Source organism: Oncorhynchus mykiss, chromosome 2 (genome assembly GCF_013265735.2).
Source record: "Oncorhynchus mykiss isolate Arlee chromosome 2, USDA_OmykA_1.1, whole genome shotgun sequence".
In the NCBI taxonomy this organism is placed as follows: Eukaryota; Metazoa; Chordata; class Actinopteri; order Salmoniformes; family Salmonidae; genus Oncorhynchus; species Oncorhynchus mykiss.
The window spans coordinates 34,551,790-34,573,111 of record NC_048566.1 but is presented as its reverse complement, the minus strand read 5'-3'; the positions used below and the strand labels follow the sequence as shown (position 1 = coordinate 34,573,111).

At 45.4% G+C, this 21,322-nt stretch overlaps 1 protein-coding gene across 2 annotated transcripts in view; it reads left to right on the top strand.

Moving 5' to 3' along the window:
• LOC110534798 (thrombospondin type-1 domain-containing protein 7A) overlaps nt 1-21,322 on the top strand; it is a 106,870-nt gene that overhangs the window by 27,280 nt on the left and 58,268 nt on the right. For both annotated transcript variants that reach the window (XM_036946705.1, XM_036946699.1), the window contains exon 2: nt 17,723-18,554. In XM_036946705.1, coding sequence (XP_036802600.1) covers nt 17,723-18,554 — 832 coding nt within the window. The remainder of the gene's footprint in view (nt 1-17,722; nt 18,555-21,322) is intronic.

Here is a 21,322-nt window from a genome sequence, read left to right as displayed (position 1 = left end):
CCGCCTCGATCCACCGGCCACTTCCAGGGCTTTCGAATCTCCGGAGCCCAGAATCAATAACCCGCCGTGTTACTCTGGGGAGCCCACTGAATGCCGCTCGTTCCTCACCCAGTGTGATATTGTGTTTTCTCTCCAGCCCAACACTTACTCCAGGAGCACTGCTCGTGTCGCCTACGTCATATCTCTCCTTACTGGACGGGCTCGTGAGTGGGGCACGGCAATCTGGGAGGCAAGGGCTGAGTGTACTAACCAGCATCAGGACTTTAAGGAGGAGATGATACGGGTTTTTGATCGATCTGTTTTTGGGGAGGAGGCTTCCAGGGCCCTGTCTTCCCTATGTCAAGGTCATCGATCCATAACAGACTACTCTATTGAGTTTCGCACTCTTGCTGCCTCCAGTGGCTGGAACGAGCCGGCTTTGCTCGCTCGTTTTCTGGAGGGTCTCCGCGCAGAGGTAAAGGATGAGATTCTCTCCCGGGAGGTTCCTTCCAGCGTGGATTCCTTGATTGAACTCGCTATTCGCATTGAGCGACGGGTTGATCTTCGTCACCGAGCTCGTGGAAAGGAGCTCGCGTTCTCCGTTGCCCCCCTCTCCGCATCACTACCATCTTCCTCTGCCGGCTCGGGTGCTGAGCCTATGCAGCTGGGAGGTATCCGCATCTCGACTAAGGAGAGGGAACGGAGAATCACCAACCGCCTCTGTCTCTATTGCGGTTCTGCTGGTCATTTTGTCACTTCATGTCCAGTAAAAGCCAGAGCTCATCAGTAAGCGGAGGGCTACTGGTGAGCGCTACTACTCCTGTCTCTCCTTCAAGATCCTGCACTACCTTGTCGGTCCATCTACGCTGGACTGGTTCGTCAGCTTCCTGCAGTGCCTTAATAGACTCTGGGGCGGAGGGCTGTTTTATGGACGAGACCTGGGCTCGGGAACATGACATTCCTCTCAGACAGTTAAGGGAGTCCACGGCCTTGTTCGCCCTGGATGGTAGTCCTCTCCCCAGGATTCAGCGTGAGACGCTACCTTTAACCCTCACTGTTTCTGGTAATCATAGCGAGACCATTTCTTTTTTAATTTTTCGTTCACCTTTTACACCTGTTGTTTTGGGCCATCCCTGGCTAGTTTGTCATAATCCTTCCATTAATTGGTCTAGTAATTCTATCCTCTCCTGGAACGTCTCTTGTCATGTGAAATGTTTAATGTCTGCTATCCCTCCTGTTTCCTCTGTCTCTTCTTCACAGGAGGAGCCTGGTGATTTGACAGGGGTGCCGGAGGAATATCACGATCTGCGCACGGTGTTCAGTCGGTCCAGGGCCACCTCTCTTCCTCCACACCGGTCGTATGATTGTAGTATTGATCTCCTTCCGGGAACCACTCCCCCCCGGGGTAGACTATACTCTCTGTCGGCTCCCGAACGTAAGGCTCTCGAAGATTATTTGTCTGTAGCTCTTGCCGCCGGTACCATAGTCCCCTCCTCCTCTCCCGCCGGAGCGGGGGTTTTTTTTGTTAAGAAGAAGGACGGGTCCCTGCGCCCCTGCATAGATTATCGAGGGCTGAATGACATAACAGTGAAGAATCGTTATCCGCTTCCTCTTATGTCTTCAGCCTTCGAGATCCTGCAGGGAGCCAGGTTTTTCACTAAGTTGGACCTTCGTAACGCTTACCATCTCGTGCGCATCAGGGAGGGGGACGAGTGGAAGACGGCGTTTAACACTCCGTTAGGGCACTTTGAATACCGGGTTCTTCCTTTCGGCCTCGCTAACGCTCCAGCTGTCTTTCAGGCATTAGTCAATGATGTCCTGAGAGACATGCTGAACATCTTTGTTTTCGTTTACCTTGACGATATCCTGATTTTTTCACCGTCACTCCAGATTCATGTTCAGCACGTTCGACGTGTCCTCCAGCGCCTTTTAGAGAATTGTCTTTTTGTGAAGGCTGAGAAGTGCTCTTTTCATGCCTCCTCCGTCACATTTCTCGGTTCTGTTATTTCCGCTGAAGGCATTAAGATGGATCCCGCTAAGGTCCAAGCTGTCATCGATTGGCCCGTCCCTAAGTCACGCGTCGAGCTGCAGCGCTTTCTCGGCTTCGCGAACTTCTATCGTCGTTTCATCCGCAATTTCGGTCAGGTGGCAGCTCCTCTCACAGCCCTTACTTCTGTCAAGACGTGCTTTAAGTGGTCCGTTTCCGCCCAGGGAGCTTTTGATCTCCTCAAGAATCGTTTTACATCCGCACCTATCCTTGTTACACCTGACGTCACTAGACAGTTTGTTGTCGAGGTTGACGCGTCAGAGGTGGGCGTGGGAGCCATTCTTTCTCAGCGCTCCCTCTCTGACGACAAGGTCCACCCTTGCGCGTATTTTTCTCATCGCCTGTCGCCGTCGGAACGTAACTATGATGTGGGAAACCGCGAACTGCTCGCCATCCGCTTAGCCCTAGGCGAATGGCGACAGTGGTTGGAGGGGGCGACCGTTCCTTTTGTCGTTTGGACTGACCATAGGAACCTTGAGTACATCCGTTCTGCCAAACGACTTAATGCGCGTCAGGCGCGCTGGGCGCTGTTTTTCGCTCGTTTCGAGTTCGTGATTTCTTATCGTCCGGGCTCTAAGAACACCAAGCCTGATGCTTTATCTCGTCTCTTCAGTTCTTCAGTAGCCTCCACTGACCCCGAGGGGATTCTCCCTGAGGGGCGTGTTGTCAGGTTGACTGTCTGGGGAATTGAGAGGCAGGTAAAGCAAGCACTCACTCAAACTCCGTCGCCGCGCGCCTGTCCTAGGAACCTTCTTTTCGTTCCCGTTCCTACTCGTCTGGCCGTTCTTCAGTGGGCTCACTCTGCCAAGTTAGCCGGCCACCCTGGCGTTCGGGGTACGCTTGCTTCCATTCGCCAGCGTTTTTGGTGGCCCACCCGGGAGCATGACACGCGTCGCTTCGTGGCTGCTTGTTCGGTCTGCGCGCAGACTAAGTCCGGTAACTCCCCTCCTGCCGGCCGTCTCAGGCCGCTTCCCATTCCCTCTCGACCGTGGTCTCACATCGCCTTAGATTTTGTCACCGGACTGCCTTCGTCAGCGGGGAAGACTGTTATTCTTACGGTTGTCGACAGGTTCTCTAAGGCGGCTCATTTTATCCCCCTTGCTAAGCTTCCTTCTGCTAAAGAGACGGCACAAATCATCATCGAGAATGTTTTCAGAATTCATGGCCTTCCGTCAGACGTCGTTTCGGACAGAGGTCCGCAATTCACGTCTCAATTTTGGAGGGAGTTTTGCCGTTTGATTGGGGCTTCCGTCAGTCTCTCTTCCGGCTTTCACCCCCAGTCTAACGGTCAAGCAGAACGGGCCAATCAGACTATTGGTCGCATCTTACGCAGTCTTTCTTTTCGCAACCCTGCGTCTTGGTCAGAACAGCTCCCCTGGGCAGAATACGCCCACAACTCGCTTCCTTCGTCTGCGACCGGGCTATCTCCTTTTCAGAGTAGCCTCGGGTACCAGCCTCCGCTGTTCTCATCTCAGTTCGCCGAGTCCAGCGTCCCCTCCGCTCAGGCTTTTGTCCAACGTTGCGAGCGCACCTGGAAGAGGGTCAGGTCTGCACTTTGCCGTTATAGGGCGCAGACTGTGAGAGCTGCTAATAAGCGTAGAACTAAGAGTCCTAGATATTGTCGCGGTCAGAGAGTTTGGCTCTCCACTCAGAACCTTCCCCTTAAGACCGCTTCTCGCAAGTTGACCCCGCGGTTCATTGGTCCGTTCCGTATTTCTCAAATCATTAACCCTGTCGCAGTGCGACTTCTTCTGCCGCGATATCTTCGTCGCGTCCACCCGGTCTTCCATGTCTCCTGTGTCAAGCCCGTTCTTCGCGCCCCCGCTCGTCTTCCCCCCCCCCCCCCCATCCTTGTCGAGGGCGCACCCATCTACAGGGTCCGTAGGATTTTGGACATGCGTCCTCGGGGCCGTGGCCATCAGTACCTAGTAGATTGGGAGGGGTACGGTCCTGAGGAGAGGAGTTGGGTTCCCTCTCGGGACGTGCTGGACCGTGCGCTGATCGATGATTTCCTCCGTTGCCGCCAGGCTTCCTCCTCGAGTGCGCCAGGAGGCGCTCGGTGAGTGGGGGGGTACTGTCATGTACTGTCATGTTGTGTCTTGTTTCTGTCCTTTCTCTTCACCCTGTCTCCCTCTGCTGGTCGTGTTAGGTTACCTTTTCTCCCCCTCTTTCCCCCAGCTGTGCCTTGTCTCCTCCTAACTACCTCGTCACCCCTTTTCCCACCTGTTCCCTTTTTCCCTCTGATTAGTCCTCTATATCTCTCTCTGTTTCTGCTCCTGTCTTTGTCGGATTCTTGTTTGTGTTTTTCATGCCTGAACCAGACTATCGTCATGTTTGCTGCAACCTTGTCCTGTCCTGTCGGAATCTGCCGGTCCATCTGAGCCTGCCTATGTTTGGTTATTAAAGAAGCTCTGTTTACGTTAATTCGCTTTTGGGTCCTCATTCACGCACCATAACAAGAACTGGATCACCCAAAGGACGACCACTGTAGCTACCTCTACCCGACCCTTGCTGTTGGTTTTAGAATCAAGAAATTAAAAGGTAGAATTAGTTTGCCCAGAGAAATAACAGGTGTGAGGGTAAACCACTCTCTTTGGCACACACTTCCTGCCCTCATAGGCCTTTGCATCTGTCATCTGGCATGTTGTCTCTGTATTGTGAGTGATAAGATCTAGGTCATCTGGCATGTTGTCTCTGTACTGTGAGTGATAAGATCTAGGTCATCTAGCATGTTGTCTCTGTATTGTGAGTGATAAGATCTAGGTCATCTAGCATGTTGTCTCTGTATTGTGAGTGATAAGATCGAGGTAATCTAGCATGTTGTCTCTGTATTGTGAGTGATAAGATCTAGGTCATCTAGCATGTTGTCTCTGTATTGTGAGCGATAAGATCTAGGTCATCTAGCATGTTGTCTCTGTATTGTGAGTGATAAGATCTAGGTCATCTAGCATGTTGTCTCTGTATTGTGAGTGATAAGATCTAGGCCGTCTGGCCTTAGATGGTTCAATTGAATGATGGTGAATTATAGTGTGCCACATTTCTATTCTTCATCTCGGGGCTTGCATGCCATGTAAATACAGTATGTACAGTACGACATAATCTGACATTCAGATTTGGTATTCACACGAACACATTCTAATGGTTTGAGTGCTTTTAAGAGTGGTATTGCATGTACGTGCAATCAATAGTCATTCATTTTTGATTAGGAGACATGATCCGAAATCATTTTCACCCCGACGGTGTGTTTTATTGCTGTTTACATCGTACATCTCACAACTGATATGAAATGAAAGCAAACATGAAAAGAGTCGACAGAAGGCTGTCTGTCTGTTTTGGCCCACTGTGTGTGTGTGTGAATGTGTATGTGTGTGTTTGTGTGTGTGTACTGTGCTAGGCTTGGCTGGGGTATCCAGTCTCTACCAACACCTCCCACACTCCTACTCAGTCCAAAAGAGTAGCGCTGCTGGATCACAATCCAAGAGGGATACCCATAGGCCCAGGAAAGAGAGTCCACACCTTGTGTTCCAAGTTTAGCCACTAGTGTCCTAGAAGTGTTATTTTCCCATGTTGCACTAATTATCAGCCCAACACAACAGTTTCTCGCCCTTTCTGTTGTATAGAATAGCTGGTAATTGACAAGAAACATGTTCCATCTACTAACATCAATCTTAGATCCGTCTCAATCGTAACAGGTCACGTGATGATTTTTGTGGACCCACGTGACATTGTCGTGAATTGAGGAACGCTCAGCCTATTCCTGTCCTTGTCTTTTCTAGTGTCCTGATCGAAACAAAGTTTACACTAACATGTCAACGCCTCTGTCGGATCAGGATCGATGTTTCGCAACTCTAAGCTTTGTCTAATCTATGATTAGCCTTTGACTGCCAAAACGACCTTTGAAGAGCGGTGTTGAGTCTGAAGTATAGTACTGTAGACGTTCCCACCGCCTTTACAGATGTTTTGTCACCTTTGAAGAGCGGTGTTGAGTCTGAAGTATAGTACTGTAGACGTTCCCACCGCCTTTACAGATGTTTTGTCACCTTTGACGTTTCCTGTCATTTGATCAACAAATGTAACTTAGTTGATATGAACCATCAACCTTTGCTGGGATCATAGAGAATAACCTCTAAGTGTTATTGAGAATGACTAGTATTTTGTCTTCGGAGCTCTGTAAAGGGAGCGTTATTAGATTATAGGATTAATGTCATTTCTAAACGGTGACTTAATTGTATTGTTCTCTAAATGTATGCTTTGTTGTAGCAGACAAAGTCATAGTTCAGTCATCCTAGACCCTCTCCGATTTGCATACCCCCCCAACAGATCCTTCCCCAACAGAGCCTTCCCCATTTCTCCTTCTTCCAAATCCGTTCAGCTGATGTTCTGAAAGAGCTGCAAAATCTGGACCCCTACAAATCAGCCGGGCTAGACAATCTGGACCCTTTCTTTCTAAAATTATCTGCCGAAATTGTTGCCACCCCTATTACTAGCCTGTTCAACCTCTCTTTCGTGTCGTCTGAGATTCCCAAAGATTGGAAAGCAGCTGCGGTCATCCCCCTCTTCAAAGGGGGGGACACTCTTGACCCAAACTGCTACAGACCTATATCTATCCTATCATGCCTTTCTAAGGTCTTCGAAAGCCAAGTCAACAAACAGATTACCGACCATTTCGAATCTCACCATACCTTATCTGCTATGCAATCTGGTTTCAGAGCTGGTCATGGGTGCACCTCAGCCACGCTCAAGGTCCTAAATGATATCTTAACCGCCATCGATAAGAAACATTACTGTGCAGCCGTATTCATTGATCTGGCCAAGGCTTTCGACTCTGTCAATCACCACATCCTCATCGGCAGACTCGACAGCCTTGGTTTCTCAAATGATTGCCTCGCCTGGTTCACCAACTACTTCTCTGATAGAGTTCAGTGTGTCAAATCAGAGGGTCTGCTGTCCGGACCTCTGGCAGTCTCTATGGGGGTGCCACAGGGTTCAATTCTTGGACCGACTCTCTTCTCTGTATACATCAATGAGGTCGCTCTTGCTGCTGGTGAGTCTCTGATCCACCTCTACGCAGACGACACCATTCTGTATACTTCTGGCCCTTCTTTGGTCACTGTGTTAACAACCCTCCAGGCAAGCTTCAATGCCATACAACTCTCCTTCCGTGGCCTCCAATTGCTCTTAAATACAAGTAAAACTAAATGCATGCTCTTCAACCGATCGCTACCTGCACCTGCCGCCTGTCCAACATCACTACTCTGGACGGCTCTGACTTAGAATACGTGGACAACTACAAATACTTAGGTGTCTGGTTAGACTGTAAACTCGGATTGGATGCAGTCTATCACAGTGCAATCCGTTTTGTCACCAAAGCCCCACATTCTACCCACCATTGTGACCTGTACGCTCTCGTTGGCTGGCCCTCGCTTCATACTCGTCGCCAAACCCACTGGCTCCATGTCATCTACAAGACCCTGCTAGGTAAAGTCCCCCCTTATCTCAGTTCGCTGGTCACCATATCATCTCCCACCTGTAGCACACGCTCCAGCAGGTATATCTCTCTAGTCACCCCCAAAACCAATTATTTCTTTGGCCGCCTCTCCTTCCAGTTCTCTGCTGCCAATGACTGGAACGAACTACAAAAATCTCTGAAACTGGAAACACTTATCTCCCTCACTAGCTTTAAGCACCAACTGTCAGAGCAGCTCACAGATTACTGCACCTGTACATAGCCCACCTATAATTTAGCCCAAACAACTACCTCTTTCCCTACTGTATTTAATGAATTTATTTATTTTGCTCCTTTGCACCCCATTATTTTTATTTCTACTTTGCACATTCTTCCATTGCAAATCTACCATTCCAGTGTTTTACTAGAACTTGTTCTCAACTTGCATCCCTGGTTAAATAAAGGTGAAATAAAATAAAATAAAAAATAAAATCCACAGATGATGCAGTCTCTATTGTACTCCACACTGCCCTTTCCCACCTGGACAGAAGGAACCCCTATGTGAGAATGCTATTCATTGACTACAGCTCAGCGTTCAACACCATAGTGCCCTCAAAGCTCATCAATAAGCTAAGGACCCTGGGACTAAACACCTCCCTCTGCAACTGGATCCTGGACTTCCTGACGGGTCGTCCCCAGGTGGTAAGGGTAGGTAACAACACATCTGCCACGCAGATCCTCAACACAGGGGCCACTCAGGGGTGCGTGCTCAGCCCCTTCCTGTACTCCCTGTTCACTCATGACTGCATGGCCAGGCACGGCTCCAACACCATCATTAAATTTGCAGATGACCCAACAGTGGTAGGCAGATCACTGACAACAACGAGACAGCCTATAGGGAGGAGGTCAAGGACCTGGCCGTGTGTTGCCAGGACAACAACTTCTCCCTCAACGTGATCAAGACAAAGGAGATGATTGTGGACTACAGGAAAAAGAGGACCAAATACGCCCCCCATTCTCATCAACGGGGCTGTAGTGGAACAGGTTGAGAGCTTCAAGTTCCTTGGTGTCCACATCACCAACAAACTAACATGGTCCAAGCACACCATGAGAGTCGTGAAGCGGGCATGACAAAACCTATTCCCCCTCAGGAGACTGAAAAGATTTGTCATGGGTCCTCAGATCCTCAAACGGTTCTACAGCTGCACCATCGAATGGCAAATGCTCGGCTTCCAACCGCAAGGCGGCCTAGTACATCACTGGGGTCAAGCTTCCTGCCATCCAGGACTTCTATACCAGGCGGTGTTAGAGGAAGGCCCTGAAAATTGTCAAAGACTCCAGCCACCCTAGTCATAGACTGTTCTCTCTGCTGGAGCGCCAAGTCTAGGTCCAAGAGGCTTCTAAACACCTTCTACCCCCAAGCCATAAGACTCCTGAACATCTAGACAAATGGCTACCCAGACTATTCACATTGCCCCCCCCCCCCCCCCTCCTCCCCTCTCCACACCACCGCCACTCTCTGTTGTCATCTATGCATAGTCACTTTAATTAACTCTACCTACATGTACATACTACCCAAACTAACCGGTGCCCTGCACATTGACTCATGTACCGGCACCGCCCGGTATATATTGTTATTTTTTACTGCTCCTCTAATTACCTGTTACTTTTATCTCTTATTCTTATCTGTATTTTTTTAAACTGCACTGTCGGTTAGGGGCTCGTAAGTAAGCATTTCACTGTAAGGTCTACACCTGTTGTATTCAGCGCACGTGACTAATACAATTTGATTTGATTTGGTTTGAGTCTCCGGGCCCACCAAACAATAATTAGCATTTCACTTTCTATTTCTACTTTCATCCATGACCTGCTGTGGACTGTCAGCGATAAAATGAAAAGGTTCAACCTCCATGTCGCTCTTCATTGTGCTGCATTTGGCTGCCTTTTTAGAACATGTGTGTTCATTTTGGAGGACACCTCCTCAGTGCCCGTTGCAAATCCTTTATTCTCTGAAATTTCCCAGTGTTGTGTTACTTTACTATTGAATTGAGATGTAGAGAATGATGCATCGTAGGAAGCGGTAATCTAATCTTTGGCAGAGGCGCTCCAGAGGGCGGGAGATCTCACCATGTGATTGGAGCATTTATCTCAATAAAGTGGCAGGTACATTATCAAATCTCTGGCCCTGGAGCAACAGTCACACACACACACGTGCAGGCCAATCACACGGGAACACGGCACATGCAGACACGCCCGCTTGCGCATGCCCCCACATGTCCGCACACATGCACACACGTGCACATGTACAACAGAAACACACTCACATGAACAAAGATGTACTGGCACACACATTTATGCCAAGAGCACTTTTAACCCCAGGATTGATACAAAATTAGCTAACACAACAATAGCAGACACAGTAGCAAAGAGTTAGTCACATAACGCATTAGCATAACATATGACATCCTGTATATGCCTGTTTAGACTGTATATGCCTGTGTAGACTGTATATGCCCCCAGGTTATATAGCAATAACAGCGGCACTATGATTTTCCCTACTAAAGGAGAAATGCAAACGATGCCCCTTTTCATGGTATCCGTGCAGGCTTCCTAGCAACACATGCAAGTGTTTTCACAACCCAGCTCACTTCATGTAAAGCCAGCCAGTGCAGCTCTTCCTCGCAGACTAATGGCTGGATTTTTTTAAAGGGCAGATTATAGGCAATGAAACCCCACCTCTCACCCCTCATCCTCTACCACACCAAGGAAGTCCTCCATGGAAGTGCCTCTTAAGATTGGAGTCAACAATGTGCTCCTAACTGGCATCATATTAATATTTAACTGCAGTGCCAAGCACCAAGGGGCACATTCTCTCTCTGTGGTTTCTCTTATTCTTCGTCTTTTTTCAGTATGGTGGACTTTTTTGCTTGAAATGCAGTTTTGCTGGCATCATTTCAGGGGCTTTGTTTTTGTATTGCAGTGGCTTCCAAATGCTTTACATGGAATAGGATATCTAACTGAAACCTGAGGCGATGCACTCTATTTCATTCTTTCCTGGAATATATTTCATATTTTAGTGTTTACATACCTTTTTTTTTACAACTTGTTTAATCTCGTAAAGTGATCAGCATATAGGCTACATTGCAGCTCATGTGATTATTTGTATCCCAGTTCAATAAGCGCTTGTGTTGATGGAATCAATCAAAATCCATTCCATTCTATTACTTTGCATAATGGAAGTCTATTCCGCTATGAAATGTGTTCATTGTGTCCTCCTGCCATTTATCCTTTCTATAATTTTTGTTTAAGGAGAACACTGCAGTCTGTTCCCAGATGAAGAGACAGAACCAGTTAGAATTCGTGGAAGTAATCAATCAAAATGTCCAACCTCTGAACTTCAAATGTCAACATATCAATTTTATGAATGGTAGATTTTTGATTTGGTCCAGTTACTGTGTCAGAACACATTACAATAGATAACATACGCGTGTTATCTGAAAACAGCTCTCTCCCTTTCATTGAAATGTGATTCAGTGGATTGTGACTAATTATGGTAGGATTTACTGTTGGCTATCTGGTTTACCTTTCCTGTGTTCTCAAAAAGCATGCCTGTCAGAGCTGCATGATGGGCATGTTGAATATCACTGCAAAGCAGGAGGGACACTCCCATCCCTATCCCATTATTTAAAGGTCACTGACTGCCCCTCCCACAACATCCTGCCTCAAACTGGGACAAAAGAACATTTGGGCAACACGATAAACTCCCACAACACACATAAGAGATCCATTTGTTAGTTAGAGTGTACAGTTGTGGCCAAACATTTTGAGAATGACACAAATATTAATTTTCACAAAGTTTGCTGCTTCAGTGTCTTTAGATATTTTTGTCAGATGTTACTATGGAATACTGAAGTATAATTACAAGCATTTCATGTGTCAAAGGCTTTTATTGACAATTACATGAAGTTGAATCAAAGAGTCAATATTTGCAGTGTTGACTTATTTTTCAAGACCTCTGCAATCCGCCCTGGCATGCTGTCAATTAACTTCTGGGCCACATCCTGACTGATGGCAGCCCCTTCTTGCATAATCAATGCTTGGAGTTTTTCAGAATCTGTGTGTTTTTGTTTGTCCACCCGCCTATTGAGGATTAACCACAAATTCTCAATGGGATTAAGGTCTGGGGATTTTCCTGGCCACGGACCCAAAATATCTATGTTTTGTTAGGTTATCACTTTTGTCTTAGGGCAAGGTGCTCCATCATGCTGGAAAAGGCATTGTTCGTCACCAAACTGTTCCTGGATGGTTGGAAGAAATTGCTCTCTGAGAATGTGTTGGTACCATTCTTTATTCATGGCTGTGTTCTTAGGCAAAATTGTGAGTGAGCCAACTCCCTTGGCTGAGAAGCAACCCCACACATGAATGGTCTCAGGATGCTTTACTGTTGGCATGACACAGGACTGATGGTATCGCTCACCTTGTCTTCTCCGGACAAGCTTTTTTCCGGATGCCACAAACAATCGGAAAGGGGATTCATCAGAGAAAATTACTTTACCCCAGTCCTCAGCAGTCCAATCCCTGTACCTTTTTCAGAATATCAGTCTGTCCCTGATGTTTTTCCTGGCTTCTTTGCTGCCCTTCTTGACACCAGGCCATCCTCCAAAAGTCTTCGCCTCACTGTGCGTGCAGATGCACTCACACCTGCCTGCTGCCATTCCTGAGCAAGCTCTGTACTGGTGGTGCCCCGATCCCGCAGCTGAATCAACTTTAGGGGACAGTCCTGGCGCTTGCTGGACTTTCTTTGGCGCCCTGAAGCCTTCTTCACAACAATTTAACTAGCTCTCCTTGAAGTTCTTGATGATCCGATAAATGGTTGATTTAGGTGCAATCTTACTGGCAGCAATATCCTTGCCTGTGAAGCCCTTTTGTGCAAAGCAATGATGATGGCACATGTTTCCTTGCAGGTAACCATGATTGACAGAGGAAGAACAATGATTCCAAGCACCACCCTCCTTTTGAAGCTTCCAGTCTGTTATTTGAACTCAATCAGCATGACAGAGAGATCTCCAGCCTTGTCAACACTCACACCTGTGTTAAAGAGAGGGTCACTGACATGATGTCAGCTGGTCCTTTTGTGGCAGGGCTGAAATGCAGTGGACATTTTTTTTTTGAGATTCAGTTCATTTGCATGGCAAAGAGGGACTTATATGCAAATTGTCATCATACAAACTGAGGCAGCAGACTCTGTGAAAATTAATATTTGTGTCATTCTCAAAACCTTTGGACACAACTGTGGAGTGTGAGGTGTTTCTGTAAAACATGTTGTTATTGTGGTGTTTGCTGCTTTAGTGGCAGCTAGTGAAATCATAGGGTGTTGGTTAGCATGCATAGGGCAACCTTTATGCCTCTGGCAGGTTGTTGAATTGGTCGTGGATTTTGAGCGTCAAGGAAATGCTGAGGTTTTATTGATTGCGTTCTTACTGTTACTGACGGCTTGAACAGATTTGTTCGTTTGACCTTTTGAAATTTGTCTGCTTTTGAATGCCTTGACAGTTGGATTTTGACACACACACATATGAATGGGTGGTTTGTGCAGAATGCCAAAAAATATCTTGTCACTGCAGGAGTGACAAATGAGTCTGTCTCCTACACGAGCTGCAGTATTCCACCTTCGGTTTGTTATTGACCACTGAAATGAATGATTTAATTAGCCGAATCCAATTCAATGACTAGCAGATGGTAACCATGACACTAGTTCATAAAGGTGGCATGGCATCAATAATGACACAGAGCCTGCACAATGTTTCCTATTTGTGAAAAATATAATTAAATGGAGGAAACTGTTTCACATTGTATGGGATAAATCGAAAGTCTGCCTTAGAGTTATGTACAGTGATGTATGTTTTGCTTGATGAATCAGAATCATAAAAAAAAGCCCTTTATTAAAAGATAGAAGTGTCATTGTGGTATTCCAGCTAATGACATTCAGGTCAATTGTGAGAGGTAGAAACATGGCCAAGGGCCCAGATCACACTGAACATAGGGTCGGTAATTATCCATGAATGTTAAGCAGCTCAAAGTTTTTCAGCAGACATTAAGTGGAAGCCTCTGGCCTCTTCCTTCTCCTCAGACATATTTTTCTCTTTTATATTTATAACCCATGATTTATAATTTGGTGTTGTTTCTATTTTTTTTTTTTTAAAGGGCAATGTTCATTTGTTCATTCTTATGGGGTGGCAGGTAGCCTCGTGGTTAGTGTGTTGGACTTGTAGCTGCAAGGTTGCAAGAACAAACCCCTGAGCTGACAAGGTAAAAATCTGTTGTTCTGCCCCTGAACAAAGCAGTTAACCCACTGTTCCTAGGCTGTCATTGAAAATAAGAATTTGTTCTTAACTGACTTGCCTAGTAAAATAAAAAAAATACAATGTTTGGAAGTGAAATGAAGTGTCTGACCATACTTAGTAATTTAAGAATGTATGATGCATTCTCTTCAAATGCAGACTTCTGTACTACCCCTTAGGACTATGTGGTCTCTCTGAAGGGATACACAGTTTGACCTTGTGTCATGCTCGTCAGATTGTTTGCAAGCTTTTTGGCCTTTTAGCTAATGAATTGCTCTACTGGCCTTAACAGGAACTCAGCATGGCATGTTCAATGTGTTGACGTTCATCTCTGCCAAGGGTTATGTGCAATTGTATTTAAGAGGGCCTTCTGTATTCCATTTCACTCTGTGCTGCAACTGAACATTATTAGGAGTTGGGTATGGTAATTAGGGGACACAAGGTCTTTTGCTCGCTTTCATTTTACAGTTATTTTTGTAGCTTTGGCCATCTGAGATGTGATTGCACTTTATTTTAAGTGGTTTTCATAAAGCAAACATAATATGCTCATAATAATACCTGTCCAACCTGGTCCTGACAGTCTGTAGAATGACAACATTTTGAGTGCTCTGTGAGACACCTAAACCAGAAGTAACAACAGGGATTTCTTGGCAATAGGACCACCACTTTAGCATCTGTCAGACAGCAAGGACAGCTCCAAATGATCCCTGACCTTGGCAGTAAGTAGTTCTTGTCTTAGATGGATCAATAACAAGCAAACACAAACAAGTGAACAGCTCTGTGTGACACCATCCTTAGTGAGGATGACCCTGTGAGAGCCAAAACATGTCTGTCTATTAATGAACGCATTGGGACAGAGAGATCCAACTTACTTTCCAACAGTTGGGATATTACACTTCTTACTCCAGCCTAATCTGCTGTTTACAGAGGGGAGTATGTGCACTTGAGCCTATGGGAGATCTGTTAAGGCTCTTGGACATTGTGTGAAAATGTTAAAATCTCCCCCTGAGTTATATATTCAAGCATTAAGGCCCGAGGGGTTGTTGTATATGACCAGTGTACCACGGCTAAGGGCTGTTCTTAAGCACAACGCCGCACGGAGTGCCTGGATACAGCCCTTAGCCGTGGTACAATGGCAATATACCACAAACCGGAGGTGTCTTATTGCTATTATAAACTGGTTACCAACGTAATTAGAGCAGTAAAAATAAATGTTTTGTCATACCCATGGTATAAGGTCTGATATACCACAGCTTTCAGCCAATCAGCATTCAGGGCTCGAACCACCCAGTTTATAATTTATAGTATACTATTCAGACTGTTGATGTTGATAACTGTTGATATACTAAACGTTAGTTCTGTACTTGATTCCTTCATCAAGCACAACGCCATGACCCAACATGGATGATCTTATCCTACAATGATTGGGGATTAAAGAGCTGTTTCACATTTTTACCAGACTTCAATGAGAGGATGTCAGTTTGGCTTCCATGACATGTAGCTACAGCTCCAAAATGAATGTGTTTGATGCCATACTGTCTTCATCATGGAGTGCCAACAACCTAATCACTGCTAAGATCCCACCGCTCACACCATGTGTCTAACAAAACTTCCAAGTAAGCTCCTTTTGCTATTGGTGAAATCATTTTGCTAGGGTTTCATTTACTCAGGCAAACAACATATAAGGGATAAGCCTTGGGAATGCTCCAGATAGTTTACCCCCTGCCTCTTTTGTGCCGAATACCCCAGACACCCCATTTCAAAAGGCCATTAAATGAACCCCAATCTATTCGGTAGCTAACGGATGCCCAGACATCCCCTGAATCACAACTACAGTGCCAAGAAAGAGTATATGAACCCTTTGGGAATACATGGATTTCATTGGGAATACATGGATGGTCATAAAATTTGATCTGATCTTCATCTAGGTCACAACAATAGACAAACACAGTCTGCTGATAACACACAAATAATTATCCGCAGACTGTGTTTGTCTATATTGACACACCGTGTAAACTTTCACAGTGCAGGGTGGGAAAAGTATGTGAACCTTTGGATTGAATAACTGGTTGACCCTCCTTTGACAGCAATAACCTCAACCAAATGTTTTCTGTAGTTGCTGATCAGACCTGCACAATGGTGAGGAGGAATTTTGGACCATTCCTCTTTACAAAATTGTTTCATTACAGCAATATTCTTGGGATGTCTGGTGTGAGCTGCTCTCTTGAGGTCATGTAAGAGTATCTCAATTGGGTTGAGGTCAGGACTCTGACTGGGCCACTCCAGAAGGTGTATTTTTTTTCGGTTGAAGCCATTTTGTTGTTGATTTACTTCTGTGTTTTGGGTCGTTGTCCTGTTGCATCACTCAACTTCTGATGAGCTTCGATTGGCGGACAGATAGCCTAAAATTCTCCTGCAAAATGTGTCTTACCGTGGACTGATGAACATCAAGGCTTTTAGAGATACTTTTGTAACCCTTTCCAGCTTTATGTAAGTTAACAATTCGGGGTTCTGAGCTCTCTTTTGTTCGAGGCATGGTTCACATCAGGCAATGCTTCTTGTGAATAGCAAACAAAAATTTTGTGAGTGTTTTTTATAGGGCAAGGCAGCTCTAACCAACATCTCCAATCTCATATCTCATTGATTGGACTCCAGGTTAGCTGACTCCTGACTCCTGACTCCAATTAGCTTTTGGAGAAGTCGTTAGCCTAGGGGTTCACATACTTTTTCCTACCTACTGTGAATGTTTAAATTATGTATTCAATATAGACAAGAAAAACACATTAATTGGTGTGTTATTAGTTTAAGCACACTATCTTCGTCTATTGTTGTGACTTAGATGAAGATAAGATCGAATTTGATGACCAATTTATGCAGAAATCCAGGTAATTCCAAAGGGTTCACATACTTTTTCTTGCCACTGTATATATGCATGAGAAGTCTGACAGCAGGGCATTGATCTTGTGTTGATATAGGGGGAAATAGAACAGCCATGTGTGATGTGCTTTGAGGCTTCTGTCGACATGCTGACACACTGATTGAAGCCAGTTCCTGCCAGCGAGATCAGCAGCTGAGCGAGGAGATGAGTCCACTAATAGGCTGTCATCTGAGGCATTTGGGTCTGATAATTGCAGGAAATGTTTCACCCGGTTTCAGCAAGACTAGAGTTCTTCGTCCTCCACAGGGTGGCAATCGGTTCAGGGGTGCAACATGGGTAAACACAAGGCCCCCTCACCCGGAGACCACTCAGCCAGAGGCCATCATGTAACACAATCAATTGGCTGTAGATGGAAGGGGTTGGTCTGAGGTGAAGCTGTACATTAGTCTCCTCTTCTTTCTCGGTTGTCCTGTGCTGTCACTAGAATGTGGATAACAGCGGCAGAGCACAACATGGCCACGGATTAGGTTGAGCTGAATGACTCAATGAACAACACTGCCGCTAAGCCGCATATTTTTTTACTGTGATGAGGTTTGGTGTGGGGATAAAAGTCAGGGAAAGTTATTGTGTTATGGCTGCAATGGAGACTTCATTCAGAGTAAAACGTGGAGCTGAAAGGGGAGCTATGGTAGAATAGCTGATGTACTAATCTTTCAGTGCATGAATTGTAAATATGCTGTGAGTCTCCAGGTGTGAAGACGCGGTCTCTATGACATTCTTGGTCTCCATCGATCCGTCCACTGTGTCTGCTGATGTGGGTTAATTCTACGTTCTGTTTGATATTTGTATGGTTTGCTTTTTCCAAATGATCAATAAACTACCGCCCCTAAAATAATCAATTTGCTATCAATTGATGTACTGTATAGTGTACACTGTGTCCACTTTACCTTTTGATGTAAAACATATTTTAAAAAGCCTAATTCTGGCCTATTTCATAGTTATTTTAACGCTGTCTGTGTTGTGTTCCCAAGGGCCATGGGGCAGATGTATGGGCAGTGACTGTGGCCCAGGTGGCAGCCAGAGTCGGGCTGTGTGGTGTGCCCACGTGGACGGCTGGACCACCCTCCACACCAACTGTGACCAGTCCCAGCGGCCTTCCAACCAGCAGAACTGCTTCCGTGTGTGCGACTGGCACAAGGACCTTTACGACTGGAAACTCGGTGCCTGGAACCAGTGTGTGTCCGTGTCAACAAGAACCTTTGGGGGCATGCGGCCATACGTATGCAATGGGGGTGAGGAGGGCATTCAGACCCGGGAGGTGGGCTGCGTACTAAAGTCAGATGAATCTCTCGGAGACGACACCATCTGTGAGTACTTTGAGCCCAAGCCTCGACTAGAGCAGGCCTGCCTCATCCCCTGCCCTCAGGACTGTGTGGTGTCTGAATTCACCCCCTGGACGTCCTGCTCAAAAACCTGTGGAACCGGCCTAAAGAACCGGGTGCGCAGTGTCCTGGTGCCTCCACTCTTCGGGGGTTCAGCCTGCCCAAACCTAACCGAGTTCCACACCTGTAAGCCAGGGCCTTGCATGGGGCCTGAGGGGGTGTACAGCCTCAGGGTGGGGTCCTGGATGCCCTGTTCTCTCCCCATTTCCCGGCCGGTGCGGCAGGCCAAGCATAGGAAGGGTAAAGGGGGGGCCAGGGAGAGGCCTGGGGTCAAAGACCCTGATACTAGGGAGCTGATCCAGAAGAAACGGACCAGGAACCGGCTCAACAGGCAGGAGAGCCCCTTCTGGGACATCCAGGTGGGATACCAGAGTCGCACGGTGTCCTGTGCACACAGGAACGGGAGCACGGTGGGACTCAGGTAAGTGGCTCAGCATCAGTATTTCTGGGTCTGGGGTAATACTGGTTCCTTAGTGTGTCTGTGTGCTGGTTGTCCTTTAAAATTGTACTTTTAGTCTAAATGGGCAAACCATGATATGTCATTGGTCATAGGAAACCATGTGTTTTTGTCCATTCAGAACTGTAATTCATCATAGTGAGTTATCTGTTGTCCGTAAATAACACTCAATCTTAAAATAGGCACAAACCTGCCACATGTCTAAACAGGCCTTTGTAAGGGGTTGTTTTTATCTTCTTCAGAACTGTAAGCACAGTATTATGTTGTGATGTGATGTACTGTACTGATGTACAGTAGATGACAGGCAGGGGAATGGTTATGTGTCTCTGCTTTGCTGTCAAAGCAATGGAGCACTCCCACTTTCTGGTGTCTACTTTCAACGGTGGAGATGACAACTCTATATTCACTGGTGCTCATTCCGTGACAGGGATTGAATCTTAGCCAGCACTTCTGTCATCTTTGACTGTGAAATAGCAGAATGAGTTGCACATCATTATGTTGGTATTGTTACGTGTGCAGGTGAGGAAAGATAAAATCAAAAAGCTTGATTACTAACAGAGATTTCAGTTCAACTAAAAAAAAAGTACAGTCATTTATTTTTAAATGCTGTTGACCAAATACTTTTTTCTGATAATCTTTCACATTAGGAGTATGGTTCAGGTTATCAATGATTCAGGTTCTTCGCATACTATATCTTATATACAGTACAATAGACAGTAGACAAGACTGCATGCATACCCTTCAAGTAAACTGACATTTTCTTGGGCCCTGTCTTGGCTTGAGGCAAGTCCCTAACCCTGTCTTGCCTTGAAGCTCTTTCTTTAGCATTGCATGGTGTCTTTGTTTTATGCTGAGTGACAATAACTTTGAATGTCAGCACGGTATCTCTCATCTTAGAATCCATGAAGTCTTTCATCTCTAGCAAGGAGAGCTACAGTCTCCGTTATACAGCCTTACATCCACATTATGTATGTGTTACATGCCACAGATGTGATCAATTATGTACTAAATATATTCATTAATGCACTGTTAGTGCCAACTTCTCAGCAGTGGCTGGGATCAAATATTTCTAAAGAACCGTGAAAACAAATCTTATGCCCTTAGGAAGGTAAATACTAATCTTTGACTTGTTTATTTCTGGTTCTGAAATATTTATCGTTGTTTTTGCCACTTCAGAAAAGTGGAACAAACTTCCCAGCAAACCAAAAAAGTTTCTGTGAAAGTTCCCAGAACATTATTTTGGTTGAGGCAATGTTCTCATAACACAAAAACTGTCCAGTTGCGATGATGATTATACAATGTTTGTATAAAACATTTGCCTGATGTTGCAAGAACGTTCCCAGAACGTTGTGGCGGTATGTTCTAAAAACATTACTGGTACATTGTGTCATTACATTACCTGGAAACCTAATGAGAACATTTGGGGGAATGTTCTGTGGTGGTTGTTACAGATGTTGTGCACAACATTTTCGTAAATGTTAAGAAAACGTTCCAAGAATATTTCCTTTAAAACATTTTCTGAATAAAATAAAAATTTTGTTATCAAAAACATTATTTGTATGTTTTTGGGATGTCATCATCCTAATGTTAGATAAAACCCAACTAGAACTTAATGAGAATCTTAGCTAATGTTCTGGGAATGTTCCCGGTTTGCTGGGTTCTCTCTGAAGCGATATCCAATGAATCTAGGCAGTCGTCCTCCGAACATCTTGCTGACTTCATTTCCCATTTTGTTTGATGTACATCTGTCATCGTTGGGCCACAGCTTTCTCTTGACTCATTAGACTTTGTTTTGGTCTGGTTGTAGAATAGTGGCAGGCTTTACATGTAATAATATGAAATCCGCATGCAAGTGTAGGCTATTTACTGTAGATTCCAGCTTGCATGGTGGCCTCTGAGGTTTCCGTTTACCACCAGAAGCACTTCTAGAAAGTATCACTTTACATCTTTTAGTTCAAATTCGAGTCTCATTCGAGTCTTATGTTTCTCTTTACTGGCCACACTGGCCTTCCAAACATTCCACTCTGTTTTCTAAACTGTGTTTTCATCAAGGCGCTGAAAAAGATGGTTAAAAGATTTCTCCCAGGGTTTCACATTCCCTGACCCACATAGTACAGCCTGTGTTGTAGGCTTTAATTGTACCACATGTTTCTTAGCCAAAGCCTCGTGTAATGAGCATGTTTGTGTTCAATGTGGATATTCTACAGAAACCAAACTCTTTTTTTTTTTGTGGAATTGCATGGAATTTCTTGTTGTTTGTTGTATAACCTTTATTGGTTTTAAAATGAGAGTTTGAGTGTTTTTGAAATATTATTACTCTCTTATTTCAAGTGAAATTGTTTGTCTGTCCCCATTCTGTCTGACTGACGGAGATTAAAAAAAAGACTACTTTCAAGACTTCAAAACCCCCACAACAATGCAGAAGATAATAAAAAGTTGACACGACCAAAACATCAAATACTGAAAGAGATTGAGTTGCCGTGAAAAGGGTCAATGGACGCTTTAAGGCTTTTTAAGCATGTGTGAAGTTTCATCTGAGTCAGGAAGCGAGACATTATCCTCCCCGAGTCGCAAAACCTTTGTTTTAATTTCTGAATGTTTTTCACTGAGAAAGAACTCTACCTGCGTGCCTTGTTGGCAGCACAACGAATCCTCGGCGTGACGTCACACCGGCAGGCCCGCCACATCAAACAATTCAAAGGTATCTTAATCTGTGGAGACAGAGGGGTTAA